This window comes from Delphinus delphis, unplaced genomic scaffold, assembly GCF_949987515.2.
Source record: "Delphinus delphis unplaced genomic scaffold, mDelDel1.2 scaffold_572, whole genome shotgun sequence".
Classification (NCBI taxonomy): domain Eukaryota; kingdom Metazoa; phylum Chordata; class Mammalia; order Artiodactyla; family Delphinidae; genus Delphinus; species Delphinus delphis.
In genome coordinates, this window is record NW_027193193.1 from 19,847 (window position 1) to 33,505 (window position 13,659).

The 13,659-nt window shown below is 58.7% G+C and overlaps 1 protein-coding gene across 2 annotated transcripts; it reads left to right on the forward strand.

Moving 5' to 3' along the window:
* The first annotated feature begins 759 nt into the window (after positions 1 to 759).
* On the forward strand, positions 760 to 8,787 carry LOC132419259 (periaxin). 2 transcript variants are annotated; one of them, XM_060003246.1, is made up of 3 exons: positions 760 to 1,162; positions 4,170 to 4,366; positions 4,976 to 8,787. In XM_060003246.1, the coding sequence occupies exons 1-3, from the start codon at positions 979 to 981 to the stop codon at positions 8,594 to 8,596; spliced, it is 4,002 nt and encodes a 1,333-aa protein (XP_059859229.1). In that variant the 5' UTR covers positions 760 to 978; the 3' UTR covers positions 8,597 to 8,787. The 2 variants fall into 2 exon arrangements, with proteins under 2 accessions (XP_059859229.1, XP_059859228.1); XM_060003245.1 differs by lacking the exon at positions 760 to 1,162 and having other exon boundaries at positions 3,932 to 4,366.
* Positions 8,788 to 13,659: the final 4,872 nt, after the last annotated feature.

Below are 13,659 nucleotides of genomic sequence, written 5' to 3' on the forward strand. Positions count from 1 at the left end.
AGAGACTCCTTCCAGTACACCCATGTTACCCAACTTTACAGTAGGGAAATGGGTCCAGAGAGGGCAAAGTCCCCCCCCACCCGCCCAAGACACACAGCAGATTGGGTTCCTGGATGGTTGTGGAACTGAGGCCTTTCACTGTTTCTTCTGGGAAGGCCGGGTGCAGATCCCACAGTGCACTGCTGGGCCAGGGCCATGTCAGCACCATTTACAGTAAATACCAGGAATACCACGTCTGCCAGCCCACCACTCATTACCCACGCACGCTTCTTCACTGGATTCCCTCTCCAATGGGCGTTATGCAGGGCTTGGGGTCATAGAGTCCACAATGGGGCACAGTCCCACACATCAAGCCTTCAACGAGGCCAGTCCCACCTGCACCCCTCCATACCGCACCACTAAGGGTCGGCCCTTTCTTCGGGACCCCATCCTCCATCCCACCCCTGTTCTGCGGTTATTAAAGCCCCTCCCCATAGTTCAAGCCCGTCCACAGACTATGGGTCCCCTCCGCACCTCCACGGTTACACTGTAGCCGCACCCATCTATCTTTCGCCGCTCCTCTCAGGCAACCGTCCTCGATCCGCAAATGCTCCAACCCTAGCCCCGCCCCAACTGGCCCCGCCCCTCGGGGGGGGCACAGCCCCGCCCTCATGTCAGGCCCGCCTCTCAGTCGCAACTCAGGTTCCCTCTGGCCTCCCCACCCCGCCCCTCCTCTACAACACCGCCCCGCGCCCCGCCTCTCCCGATAGCGGTCTTTGGGGCTCCACCAGGCCTGTGAGCCTCGAGAGCCGTTGAACCCTTTCGCGGGGTGTCACTGAGCGAGCGGCCCTCGTGCTCACTTAAAGGGGAGATGCTGGAGAGGGTGGGCCCGCACAACCTGCCTGAGCCCTGCCGAGGCGCCTGTGCCCTGAGGACCCGGTTAAGAGCCGCTTTTAAGCTCAATGGCGGGCCCTGGGCGAAGTCCCGCCCTAGCGCCCCATGGCGATCCCTCGCCGACCTCCGCAGGAGCTGAGGCGGGCGGAGTTGGTGGAGATCATCGTGGAGACGGAGGCGCAGACAGGGGTCAGTGGCATCAACGTAGCCGGCGGCGGCAAGGAGGGAATCTTCGTCCGCGAGCTGCGTGAGGACTCACCTGCGGCCAGGAGCCTCAGCCTGCAGGAAGGTGAGTGGGGCGGGGGCATGGGGCGGGGCTTTCCTGCGGGGGCGGGGTTGGGAAGCTGCCCTGGGTACCGGGACCAGGAGGCGGGGTTAAGGGCTAGGGGCGGGGCTTTGTGTTACCTATCGGCTTTGCGGTTGATCCGAGCAGGAGCTCTGGAGGTTCATTGTCTCGGTTCGACTCCCAGATGTGCAGTTTACTATCTTGTAATCTTTCTGTGCCTCGGTTTTTACACCTCTAAAATGGGACTAATTCTAGTACTTATCTCATAGGGTTATTATGTGGATTAAATGTTTGAAAACACAGCAAGTAGCTAAGTGGCACATGGTAAGCACTAAGTAAGTGCTAGTTATTGTTTTGTTGTTGAGGCTGAAGAAAAGAGGCGGAGTTAACAACTTGGAGGGGGTGGGGAGGGGAGCTTAGTAAGGGATATTTTAGGCAACATGGCTGAGGCTGACGCGATTTATTCATGCAACAACTATTTACTAAGTGCCTTCTATTTCCAGATATTATTCTGGGTGCTTGGGCTACTGAAGTGAACAAAACAGATAACACTCTCTGCACTTATGGAGCTTACGTTCTAGTAAGGAGAGACATATTTAAGCAAAATGTGTAAAATACACAGTAAATTAGAAGGCGATATATGCTTACGGATGCCAGGACAGAAGCTGCATTTTAAAAAATTAATTAATTAATTAATTAATTAATTATGGCTGCGTTGGGTCTTCATTGCTGCTCCCGGGCTTTCTCTAGTTGCGGCGATTGGGGGCTGCTCTTTGTAATGGTGGGCGGGCTTCTCATTGCAGTGGCTTCTCTTCTTGCGGAGCACAGGCTCTAGGCGCGTGGGATTCAGTAGTCGTGGCGCGTGGGCTCAGTAGTTGTGGCTCACGGACTCTAGAGCGCAGGCTCAGTAGTTGTGGCGCACAGGCTTAGTTGCTCTGCGGCATGCGGGATCTTCCCGGACCAGGGCTCGAACCCGTGTCCCCTGCATTGGCAGGCGGATTCTTAACCACTGTGCCACCGGGGAAGTCCCAGAAGCTGCATTTTTAAATAGGGTGAGCCAGGAAGAGCAGAAAGGCCTGAAGAAGGTAAGGGAATGAGCTATGTGGCCATCTGGAGGAGCATTCCAGGCAGAGAGAACAGCCAGTGCAAATGCCCCAAGATGGGAGCATGCCTGGCTTGTTGGAGGAACAGGCAGGAAGCCAGGGTGGATGGAGTGGAGTTAGTGAAGAGTAGAGTAAGAGATGAGGCCAGAGAGGTAAGAGAAAGGGTAGTTTTTAGAGGGCTTTATAGGCCATGAGGAAGACTTTGACTTTTAATCTGGAAGGTTTGTGAGTTGAAGAAAGAACGTGAATTGACTGTGTTGAAATGCTGTGTTAGCGGTAGACTGGGGGTGGTGGGGGGCAGGATGGGGAACAGGAAAAGAGGCTACTGTGATTTTCCAGGTAAGAGATTGGTGATGCTTGGGGCCAAAAGAGTGTTATTGGAGATGAAGAGAAGGGTTTGGATTCTGGATATCATTTGGGTCTCAAGCAGGGGTTCAAGCAGATGAAGTCTGGGACTTGACCGTTGGACTTAACTACACAGAGGTCACTGCATAGCATCTTGAGAGGAGCAGTTCAAGGCTCTGGGAAGCGGGTGTCAAAAGTGTAATCAGAGAGGTGGAAATAATGCAGCTAGACAACTCAATGCATTTTGCCATCCAGGCGAAGCGCCTTCAGGACTGGATATGGGGTGGATTGGAAAGAGAGGGATCAAGGATGTGTCCAGGGATTCTTGACCTGAGAATGGAGTTGGTAGTTCCACAAATGGGGAACACTGGGGCTGGAGCTTGTTTGCAGGAAAACCAGGAATAGAATTTGGATCTGTCAGATGAGAGGTGGATCCCAAGGTGGAGATGTGGAGGGCTAGTTGGATATTTGAGTCTAGGATGGAGGGGGGAGTGCTGGGCTGGAGAGATACACTTGGGAGTCAGCATATTTATGCTCTTTAAACTCCTGAATCTGGATGAGCTTCCCAAAGGGATGAGTGTAGCATGGAGATGGACCAGAGTAGAGGTCCAAGGCCTGAGCTCTGGGACTGTGTGTCTTTAAGAGGTCTGGGAGATGGGGAGGAACCATCCCAGGAGGCTGAGAAGGAACCTCGAGGGAGGTTCCAGAAGGTGTGGCACCCTGGAAGCCGAGCCAAGCAAGTAGATGAAGGAGAGGAGCGTGAAGCTGCGTCTCAAGCAGGAGTTCAAGCAGATGAAGTCTGGGACTTGACCGTTGGACTTAACTACACAGAGGTCACTGCATGGGACCTTAAGAGGAGCAGTTCAAGGCTCTGGGAGGGGGGATGTAAAAAGTGTAATTGGAGAACTGGAAATAATGCAGCTAGACAACTCAATGAATTTTGCCATCAAGTGGAACAGGTAAATGGGGCAGGAGCTCCAGAAGGAGTGAGGTCAAGACAGCCTTTCTTATGGGAGAAAGAATGGTATGTTGTATGCTGATGGGAATAATGTAGACGAGAAGGACAAATTGATAACGTGGGGAGAGAGGGGAGAATTGCTGGAGTGTGTCCCTGAAAAGGTGGTGGAGGGATTGACCAGAGCTGGGAGTGGGGATGGTTTATCAAACTGATAACGTGGGGAGAGAGTGGAGAGAATCGCCACAGGATCAGAGGGTTGAATAATGGGGCGGGAGCTTCTGGAAGTTCTCTTCTGATTCTGTTCTCTCAGTAAAAGAAGCAAAGTTAGTGTCTGAAGTGTGAGGATGGGGGAGGGGTGTGACCTGAATGGGCTTGGATTTGCTCAGTGAAGGAGACGGGGCTAAGGCCGAGGCCGTGGCTTTGCCCTTAAGTGTCAGAACCTCAAACCAGGAGGAACTTTGCGTCTCAATCTTGTGCTCGGGTATAGGCGGGGCCAAAAATTTGGGAGGCGCCTCGCTGCACAGGCTCCAGAGAAGTGGGCGGAACCAGGCCTGGGCGGAGCCCAGAGATGCCCACGCCCCGCCCACCTCCACCTGGCCTGCAGGGGACCAGCTGCTGAGCGCCCGAGTGTTCTTCGAGAACTTCAAGTACGAGGACGCACTACGCCTGCTGCAATGCGCCGAGCCTTACAAGGTCTCCTTCTGCCTGAAGCGCACTGTGCCCACCGGGGACCTGGCGCTGCGGCCTGGGACCGTGGCCGGCTACGAGATCAAGGGCCCGCGGGCCAAGGTGGCCAAGCTGGTACGCGTGCTTAGCCCGGTTACGGCCCTGGACTGCCCCAGCGATCCTGTCTCTGCGCCGTGAGCCCCACTGCCCCACACTGGTGGGCCAGCCTTGCCCTCTGTCTTGTCACTAACCCAGTGCTAATCCCATCCACTGCCTCCTGTTCTCTGCCCCTGGGGAGGGGGACCCACTCATCCCAAACCAGGACCCTCACCCACCTCGTCAGGCGTCCTGAACCAGGGCGCTCTGAACCAGAGAGGCCAGGTTCAAGCCTGAGGGCAGCTCATTTACTGCTGAGTGACCCTTGACAGCTTTCTTCCCCTCCTTGGGCCTCAGTTTCCCCATCTCTAGAGCGAGGGTTTAGGGGAAAATCCTGGAGGAGGAGCCAGAAGTCTTGGGTCACAGTTTCTATACTCCTGTTGATTCACTGTAAGATTCTAAATAAAGTCTTTGCCTTCTGGGGCAGTAAGGGTGAAGTGACAGGCAGGAAGTGGGGATGGTGTTCTGGGGACAAGATGCTCAATCCAGCACATCCCCAGCCTGGTAAAATAACCACGTGGGGCTCCCCCCGTCCACCCCAGGCCTCCCACTGTCCCACCGCCTGCTGCCTCTCTCCTCTCTCCCCAGAACATCCAGAGTCTGTCCCCTGTGAAGAAGAAGAAGATGGTGGTGCCCGGGGCCCTGGGGGTCCCTGCAGACCTGGCCCCTGTTGACGTCGAATTCTCCTTTCCCAAGTTCTCCCGTCTGCGTCGAGGCCTCAAAGTCGAGGCTGTCAAAGGTCCTGTCCCAGCTGCCCCCACCCGCCGGCGCCTCCAGCTGCCTCGGCTACGTGTCCGAGAAGTGGCCGAAGAGGCCCAGGTAGCCCGACTGGCCGCTGCAGCTCCTCCCCCCAGGAAGGCCAAAGCAGAGGCCGAGGGGGCTGCAGGAGCCCGATTCACAGCTCCCCAGGTGGAGCTGGTTGGGCCTCGGCTGCCGGGTGCTGAGGTGGGTGTCCCCCAGGTCGCAGCCCCCAAGGGGGAGGTGGCCCCTGCAGCAGAGGTAGTCAGTGGCTTTGCCCTCCACTTGCCAACCCTTGGGCTGGGAGCCCCAGCTGCACCTGCTGTGGAACCTGCGGCTGGAGGGATCCAGGTCCCACAAGTGGAGCTGCCCACCTTGCCCTCGCTACCCACTCTGCCCACACTTCCCTGTCTGGAGACCCGGGAAGGGGCTGCGGTAGTGACGGTGCCCACCCTGGACGTGGCAGCGCCTACAGTGGAGGTGGACCTGGCCTTGCCTGGTGCAGAGGTGGAAGCCCGAGTAGAGGCGCCTGAGGTGGCCCTGAAGATGCCCCGCCTCAGTTTCCCCCGCTTTGGGGCTCGAGCAAAAGAAGTTGCCGAGGCCAAGGTGGCCAAGGGCAGCCCTGAGGCCAGGGTGAAGGGGCCTAAACTTCGAATGCCCACCTTTGGGCTTTCTCTCCTGGAGCCCCGGCCCGCTGCCCCTGAAGCCGTTGAGAGCAAGCTGAAGCTGCCCACCATCAAGATGCCCTCCTTTGGCATCGGGGTCTCGCCGCCCGAGGCCAAGGAGGCCAAGGGGCCTGAGGTGAAGCTCCCCAAGGCCCCAGACGTCAAGCTCCCCAAAATGCCCGAGGCGGCCCTTCCAGATGTGCGACTCCCAGAGGTGGAGCTCCCCAAAGTGTCAGAGATGAAACTCCCAAAGGTGCCGGAGATGGCCGTGCCAGAGGTGAGGCTTCCAGAGGTGCAGCTGCCGAAAGTCCCTGAGGTGAAACTCCCAAAGGTGCCGGAGATAGCCGTGCCCGAAGTGCAGCTCCCGAAAGTTCCGGAGCTGAAGCTGCCGAAGGTACCCGAGATGAAATGCCCCGAAATGAAGCTCCCGAAGGTGCCTGAGATGGCTGTGCCAGAGGTGCGACTCCCAGAGGTACAGCTGCCAAAAGTCTCGGAGATAAAACTCCCCAAGTTGCCCGAGATGGTCGTGCCGGACGTGCACCTCCCGGAAGTGCAGCTGCCAAAGGTGTCGGAGATGAAAGTCCCCGAGATGAAGCTCCCGAAGGTGCCCGAGATGGTCGTGCCGGACGTGCACCTCCCGGAAGTGCAGCTGCCAAAGGTCTCAGAGCTAAAACTCCCCAAGTTGCCCGAGATGGTCGTGCCGGACGTGCACCTCCCGGAAGTGCAGCTGCCAAAGGTGTCGGAGATGCGGCTGCCGGAAGTGCAGGCGCCAAAGGTCCCGGATGTGCATCTGCCGAAGGCACCTGAGGTGAAGCTGCCCAAGGCTCCGGAGGTGCAGCTAAAAGCTGCCAGGGCAGAGGAAGCAGAGGGGGTGGAATCTGGCTTCAAGATGTCCAAGATGACCATGCCCAAGCTAGGGAGGGCAGAGTCCCCATCTCGCGGCAAGCCAGATGAGGCAAGTGCTGAGGTCTTGGGGAAGCTGGTGACACTTCCCTGTCTGAAGCCAGAGGTGGGCAGCGAGGCTCATGTGGGCGTCCCCCCTCTCACACTGCCCTCAGTGGAACTAGACCTGCCCGGGGCCTTCGGCCTGGAGGGGCAGGTCCCAGCAGCCGACGGCAAGGTGGAGCAGTCAGAAGCCCCTGGGGTGGTAGCAGGGGTCAGGGAAGTGGCCTTCTGGTTGCCCTCCGTTGAGATTGTCACGCCACAGCTGCCCACAGTGGAGGCTGAGGAAAGGCAAGTAGAGGTGACGGAGGTGAAAGTCAAGCCTTCCTCCAAGTTCTCCCTGCCCAAGTTTGGACTCTCGGGGCCAAAGGTGACCAAAGCAGAGGCTGAGGGGGCCGGACGAGCCGCCAAGCTAAAGGTGTCCAAGTTTGCCATCTCACTCCCCAAGGCTCGGATGGGCACCGAGGCGGAGGCCAGAGGGACGGGGGAGGCAGGCCTGCTGCCCGCCCTCGATCTGTCCATCCCACAGCTCAGCCTGGATTCCCATCTGCCCACAGGCAAGGTGGAGGTGGCAGGGACTGACGCCAAGCTCAAGGGGTCCAGGTTCAGCCTGCCCAAGTTTGGGGTCAGAGGCCGGGACAGCGAGGCAGGAGAACTAGTGCCAGGGGCGACTGAGTTGGAGGGCAAGAGCAGGGGTTGGGATGCGAGGGTGAAGATGCCCAAGCTGAAGATGCCCTCCTTTGGGCTGGCTCGAGGGAAGGAAGCAGAAATCCAGGGGGGGCGAGTCAGCCCTGGGGAAAAGCCAGAGTCCACGGCTGTGCAGCTTAAGATCCCTGAGGTGGAATTGGTTACTCTGGGGGCCCAGGAGGAAGGGCAAATGTCCGCAACCAGGCAGGTGGGCACTGAGGGCCAGGATGGGGGGCCGAGGGGGCCGCTCTGCATCTCCCTGCCCCAGGTGGAGCTGCCCAGCTTTGGGGAGGCTGACCTGGGTGCCACCCCCGGGCAGCAGGCCAAGAATGCACCTCCTCCAGCAGAGGGCACCCCAGGCTATAGGATCCAGGTGCCTCAGGTGACCTTGTCTCTACCTGGAGCCCAGGTGGTGGGTGGTGAGCTGCCCGAGGGTGAGGGTGTCTTCAAGATGCCCGCTGTGACAGTGCCCCAGCTTGAGCTGGATGTGGGGCTGAGCCGAGAGGTGCAGGCGGGTGAGGCAGCCACAGGTGAGGGCGGGCTGAGGCTGAAGATGCCGACGCTGGGGGCTAGAGATGCGGCGGGGGGTGAGGGGCCTGGGGACCAGCCCCCAGGGGCCGAGTGCACCTTCCGCCTCTCGCTGCCTGACCTGGAGCTCTCCCCGCCCGCTGTGGGCAGCCATGCTGAGTACCAGGTGTCTGAGGGCGAGGGGGATGCCGGACACAAGCTCAAGGTGCGGCTGCCCCGGTTCAGCCTGGCACGGGCCAAGGAGGGGGTTGAGGAGTCCGAGAAGGCCAAGAACCCAAAACTCAGGCTGCCCCGCGTGGGCTTCAGCCAGAGCGAGGCGGCCAGTGGGGAAGGCTCCCCCAGCCCCGAGGACGAGGAAGAGGAGGGCTGCGGGGAAGGGGCCTCCGGGCGCCGGGGCCGCGTCCGCGTCCGCTTGCCCCGTGTGGGCCTGACTACCCCCTCCAAGGCCCCTCGGGGGCAGGAGGGCGAGGCGGCCCCCAAGTCACCTGGAGGGGAGAAGTCACCCAAGTTCCGCTTCCCCCGGGTGTCCCTAAGCCCCAAGGCCCAGGAGGAAGGTGGATTCCGGGTCCGGCTGCCCAACGTGGGGTTTTCGGAGACGGGGCCTCCAGGCCCCACGAGGATGGAGGGGGCTCAGGCTGCCGTCATCTGAAACCCCTCAGCAGAGGGAGACTCCCCTCCCGTCTTCCCATCCCCCGCCTCGTTTTGTGTGTGAGATAACTAGCACTAACCCTCAGAGGGCTGGGAGGCGGGCGACTGACCGGGTCAGGGCCGGGGAGTCCGTGCCTGACTCTTTGGCAGGAGTGCCCGTATCTTGCCAAGCCATGTGAATAAAATAATCCAGAGGTAGCTTTGTGTCAGGTCTCCTCTGTGTGTGTGTTTGTTGGGGGGTGGGGCGCGGGTGCAGAGAAAGGAGTCCCTTGAGGATGGCCTGAAAGGATGCTTTGTGCAGTGAGACAGGCCACCCCTGGTCTGAGGAGACTCTGGGAGGCCTTGGGGTGGGCCCGGTGGGAGGGGGCTGTCCTAGCCCTTCAGAATTCCCAGGGGCCTCTGAGCTGGGGAAGTTCCCCAGCAGAACCCAGCTGCGGGACCCCTCTGCGGGAGACTCTGCCTGTGCTGCGGGACCCACTCCTGCCAGGACAACCCCAGGGCCTCCACCCCAGGCACCCGGCTGCCCTCTTAAGACTAAGTCCCAGGGTCCTCAGCCCCTACTGGGGCTGGACCTCAGCCTCCAGGGACCCATCTCCACTCAGGATCCAAGTCCCTAAGCCCCCTCCAGGGTCCCCAGGCTCCCCCATTTCTCTCTGAGATGCCCTAGACAAGCTGTCTAGTCCCGAATCTCCCCCTGATGCCACTATAGCCACTCCTCCACTCTCTTCACATCTCCGCCCTCCCATTCTAGAGGAAGAAGGGCTATAGATCAGTGCCCTTGAGTTGTCCAAACTCCCCACTTGGCTTCCTTCAAGCCGACCCCGCCTTGGGTCACTCACGACCCATCACACGCTTCCTCTTCATGCGCACCAGACATGGCAGGAGTTACCTACGTTCCTGGTGCGCACCCCCTGCCCAGGCCCCCAGCATTTGAGGTTTTCCTCCTCTCAGTGGCCTGTCTGTGGCCACGCTCAGGGCCTCTTCTGTCTCCCGTGTCCTGACTTCTCAGGGCTCCTTCCTCCTTCCTGAGCGCTCTCTTCTCTCTCTCTCTCTCCCCCGCACTCCTTCTCTCTCTCCTCCTGTCCCTTGGGCCCTCAGGGCTCCTCCCAGGCCCTCATCCATCCCCACACCCTCCTTGGGCCATGTCGCCCTCCCCTCGGCTTCCACTCCTCACCTCTGTGCTGATAATTCCCCAAATCTCTCCTGGGTCCACTCGGGCCTCCAGTGCACGTCTGCATCTCTGCACACCCCCCTGACGTCTCCTGGACACTAGGAGGTTGTGTCCAGTGGTTCAGAGCTTGGCTCGAGAGCCAGACTGCTCAAGGTCAAAGCCTGCCTCTGGTACCCACCTGGGTGACCTTAGGCATTAAAAAAATTTCTTTTGGCCTCTACTTTCTTTTCCATAAAATAGAGGTATTGAGATGTATATTGTAAGGATCAGATAAGGGTTCTAAAGCACTCAGAACGGGGAATTCCCTGGTGGTGGTCCAGGGATTAGGACTCTGTGCTCTCACTGCTAAGGGCCTGGATTCAATCCTGATCTGGGAACTAAGATTCCAACAAGCCGCATGGCCAAAATAAATAAATAAAAATTAAAAAAAAAACAAACCGGGCTTCCCTGGTGGCACAGTGGTTGAGAGTCCGCCTGCCGATGCAGGGGACGCGGGTGTGTGCCCCGGGAAGATCCCACATGCCGCGGAGCGGCTGGGCCCGTGAGCCATGGCCGCTGAGCCTGAGCGTCCGGAGCCTGTGCTCCGCAACGGGAGAGGCCACAACAGTGAGAGGCCCGCGTACCGCAAAAAAAAACCCAAAACAACCCAACAACACTCAATACCCTTTTAAATGTTTTAATGTTAAATTTCCTAATGTCCTCTCTGCCAAACTGCTCCCGGTCCATGTCCCATCCCTCTCAGGGCCAGAGCCCTGCACGGCTCCCTCCTTCCCCCCAACCTGGCCTCCTGTGTGTCTCATCCATCTGCCTCTTCCCCCGCCTCCCCAACCTTCCCACCTGGGCCCTGCTGCAGGCTGGGGCCCTCCACTCTTGCCCCCTCCAATCCACTCTTCTTCACACAGTAGCTTTCTGATACTCAGATCTGACCCTGGGGAGTTTCCTGGTGGCCTAGTGGTTAGGATTCGGCTCTGTCACTGCTGTGGCCCGGGTTCGATCCCTGGTCGGGGAACTGAGAAACTGCAAGCCGCGTGGCGCGGCTAAAATGTAAATAAATGAATAAATAAATATCTGAACCTGCCCTTCCTTGTTCAAAGTCCTTCCGTGGCTGCCCAGTGCCCTCAGGACAAAGTCCAGACTCCTTAGCCTGGCATTCAAGACCCTTTGCAACATGGCCCCCCTGTAGCCACGCCTCCCCAGGGCAGCCACAGGCAGGGGGGCAGCTGTTTTCTGAACACAGACGCACACACAAATCCCCTAGCTCGGGAAGCCTGCCGTTCCTCACCTCTGTTTAGGAATGTCCCATTCCTCTATGCCCGAGGCCCACGATCACACTCCCCTCTCCGTCGACCCTTCTCCTGTCCAGCCCCTCTAGGGTTCCGCCACTGGACGGGGGAGGGGGCATTACCTGCCACCCCCCCCCCCATTCCAGCCAGGGGCTCAGGTCTCCAACAACAGAACCAGAGCCACTTAGCAACGCTGGAACCCATTCAGGGGGGCTTGGGGCCCCTCATCCCAAGCCAGGAGGTCTTCGGGGTAGGAGTGCACCCCCTGGCAGACTTGCTCTGCGGCCCAGGTGTCTGGGGGTTGTCAGGGAGGTGGGGGTGAACCTCGCAGGGCGAGGCACGAGTGCGGTTCTCTTTCCCCCACTGGGGAGGCCTCGGGGCCAGCGTCAGGGCGGGAGGCCTCGGAAGCAGAGCCCGTGGGGCGGAGGTGGCGGCAGGGCAGTGTCTGGTGGCAGAGGAACCATGGCCACCATCCAGTCGGAGACTGACTGCTATGACATCATCGAGGTGCTGGGCAAGGGCACCTTCGGGGAGGTGGCCAAGGGCTGGCGGCGAAGCACGGGCGAGATGGTGGCCATCAAGATCCTGAAGAACGATGCTTACCGCAACCGTATCATCAAGAACGAGCTGAAGCTGCTGCGTTGCATGAGGGGCCTGGACCCGGAGGAGGCCCACGTCATCCGCTTCCTCGAGTTCTTCCACGACGCCCTCAAGTTCTACCTGGTCTTTGAACTGCTGGAGCAAAACCTTTTCGAATTCCAGAAGGAGAACAACTTTGAGCCCCTCCCTGCCCGCCACATCCGCACGGTCACCCTGCAGGTGCTCAGAGCCCTGGCCCGGCTCAAGGAGCTAGCCATCATCCACGCCGACCTCAAGCCTGAGAACATCATGCTGGTGGACCAGACTCGCTGCCCCTTCAGGGTCAAGGTGAGCGTGGCCATCCAGCCCTGGACACTCTCCTGAGGCTGAGGTTCCTCTTGTCCCACCTCCCAACCCTGAGGTCTCTCCCTCCCTGGCCATGATGGCTCTCCCCACCTCCTGGCTCTGAAATCCCCATCTCCCTACCCCAATTCTGACATCCTCTCCCGCTCAGCCCTGAGGTTCCCCCGTCCTTGTTAAATTCTTAGCTCAGCTCCTCTGGCCCAGTCCTGTCCCTGTGGGGCTGACATTCTAGTGGGGGAGATAGAGTCGCCAAGGTAAACGAGTAAAATATGGTAGGGCTTCCCTGGCGCAGTGGTTGACAGTCCGCCTGCCGATGCAGGGGACATGGGTTCGTGTCCCGGTCCGGGAAGATCCCACATGCCGCGGAGCATCTAGGCCCGTGATCCATGGCCGCTGAGCCTGCGCGTCCGGAGCCTGTGCTCGGCAATGGGAGAGGCCACAACAGTGAGAGGCCCGCGTACCGCAAAAAAAAAAAAAAAAAAAAAAAAAAAAAAAAAAAAAATGGTATATGAGTGAGAAGGAGACAAGATAAAGTAGGGAAGAGGAAGAGGTGGGGTGGTGATGAGTAAAACTTTAGACTCTGTGGTCAGGGAGGCCTCCCTGAGAAGGTCACATTTGAGGGAAGTCTTGAAGGAGGGAGGGAGCTGTGTCGACATCTGGGAGAAAGAATCAGTGCAAAGGCCCTGAGGTAGGAGTGGACCAAGTATATGTATTTGAGGAGCACTGAGGAAGCCAGTGTGGCTGAAATGGAGTGACTGAGGGTAAGAGGGAGGAAATAAGATCAGGAAGGTGATGGGGCCTGGTCGTACAGGGCCTTGTGGGCCACAGAGGGGACTTGGGTTTTATTCTGTGTACGATGGAGCCACAGGAGGATCCTGGGCAGAGGAGGGCTGTGATTGGACACAGGTGTTCACAGGCTCCCTCTGGCTGCAGTGGGGGGAAAGACAGTGCGGGGTGACCACCCCAGTCCGGGTCGGGGATGGGGGTGGGTTTGGGGTAGATCTTTTTTTTTTTCTTTTTTTTTTGGCCACAAAGCGAGGCTTGCGGGATCTTAGTTCCCTGACCAGGGATTGAACCTTGGCCCCGGCAGTGAAGGTGCTGAGTCCTAACCACTGGACTGCCAGGGGATTCCCTCAGGGTAGATTTTAAAACAGGACTTGCTGGTAAATCTTATGTGAAGTGTGAGAGAGGAAGAGAGGGCCTGAGGGAGGATGAAAGCCTGTTGGCCTGAGCGACTGGAAGGATGGCAGCGGCATCCTTCTTCATGAGTTTGTTCATCAGCAAACATTTTCCGAACGCCTGCTCTGGGCCTGACCCTGTGCTGGGCACACAGGCATCTCCTCTGCGCTGTCTCGGGTCCCTGGATTCCCCCATCCCGGCTCTGACCCCTCTGTCTGCCTATGGGTTTGTTTCTGTCTGGTGATGGTTCTGAACTAGGAGCACCGTGAGGGCGGAGCCAGGGGCATTTTGGTCACCACCGTGTCCCCGGCATCTCCCAGCACAGCGCCTTCATGGAGTCAGTGCTCAATGAATGACAGAGACACAGGGAGATACAGAGACAGGAAAAGGCAGATCATTCTGTCCCAACAGATGGAGGGTTAGAGACCCAAGGAAGGAAGGTTTTCCACAAACATAGCAGGAGACAGACAGGACAGAGCTACAACACCT

What these genes read in the sequence shown, in the direction of transcription:
- LOC132419259 (XM_060003245.1), top strand. Translation starts at nt 3,932, where the DNA reads ATGGGCTTGGATTTGCTCAGTGAAGGAGACGGGGCTAAGGCCGAGGCC. An exon ending in GGGCCAAGGTGGCCAAGCTG is followed by an intron (nt 4,367 to 4,975) that starts GTACGCGTGCTT and finishes CTCTCTCCCCAG; the next exon opens with AACATCCAGAGTCTGTCCCC.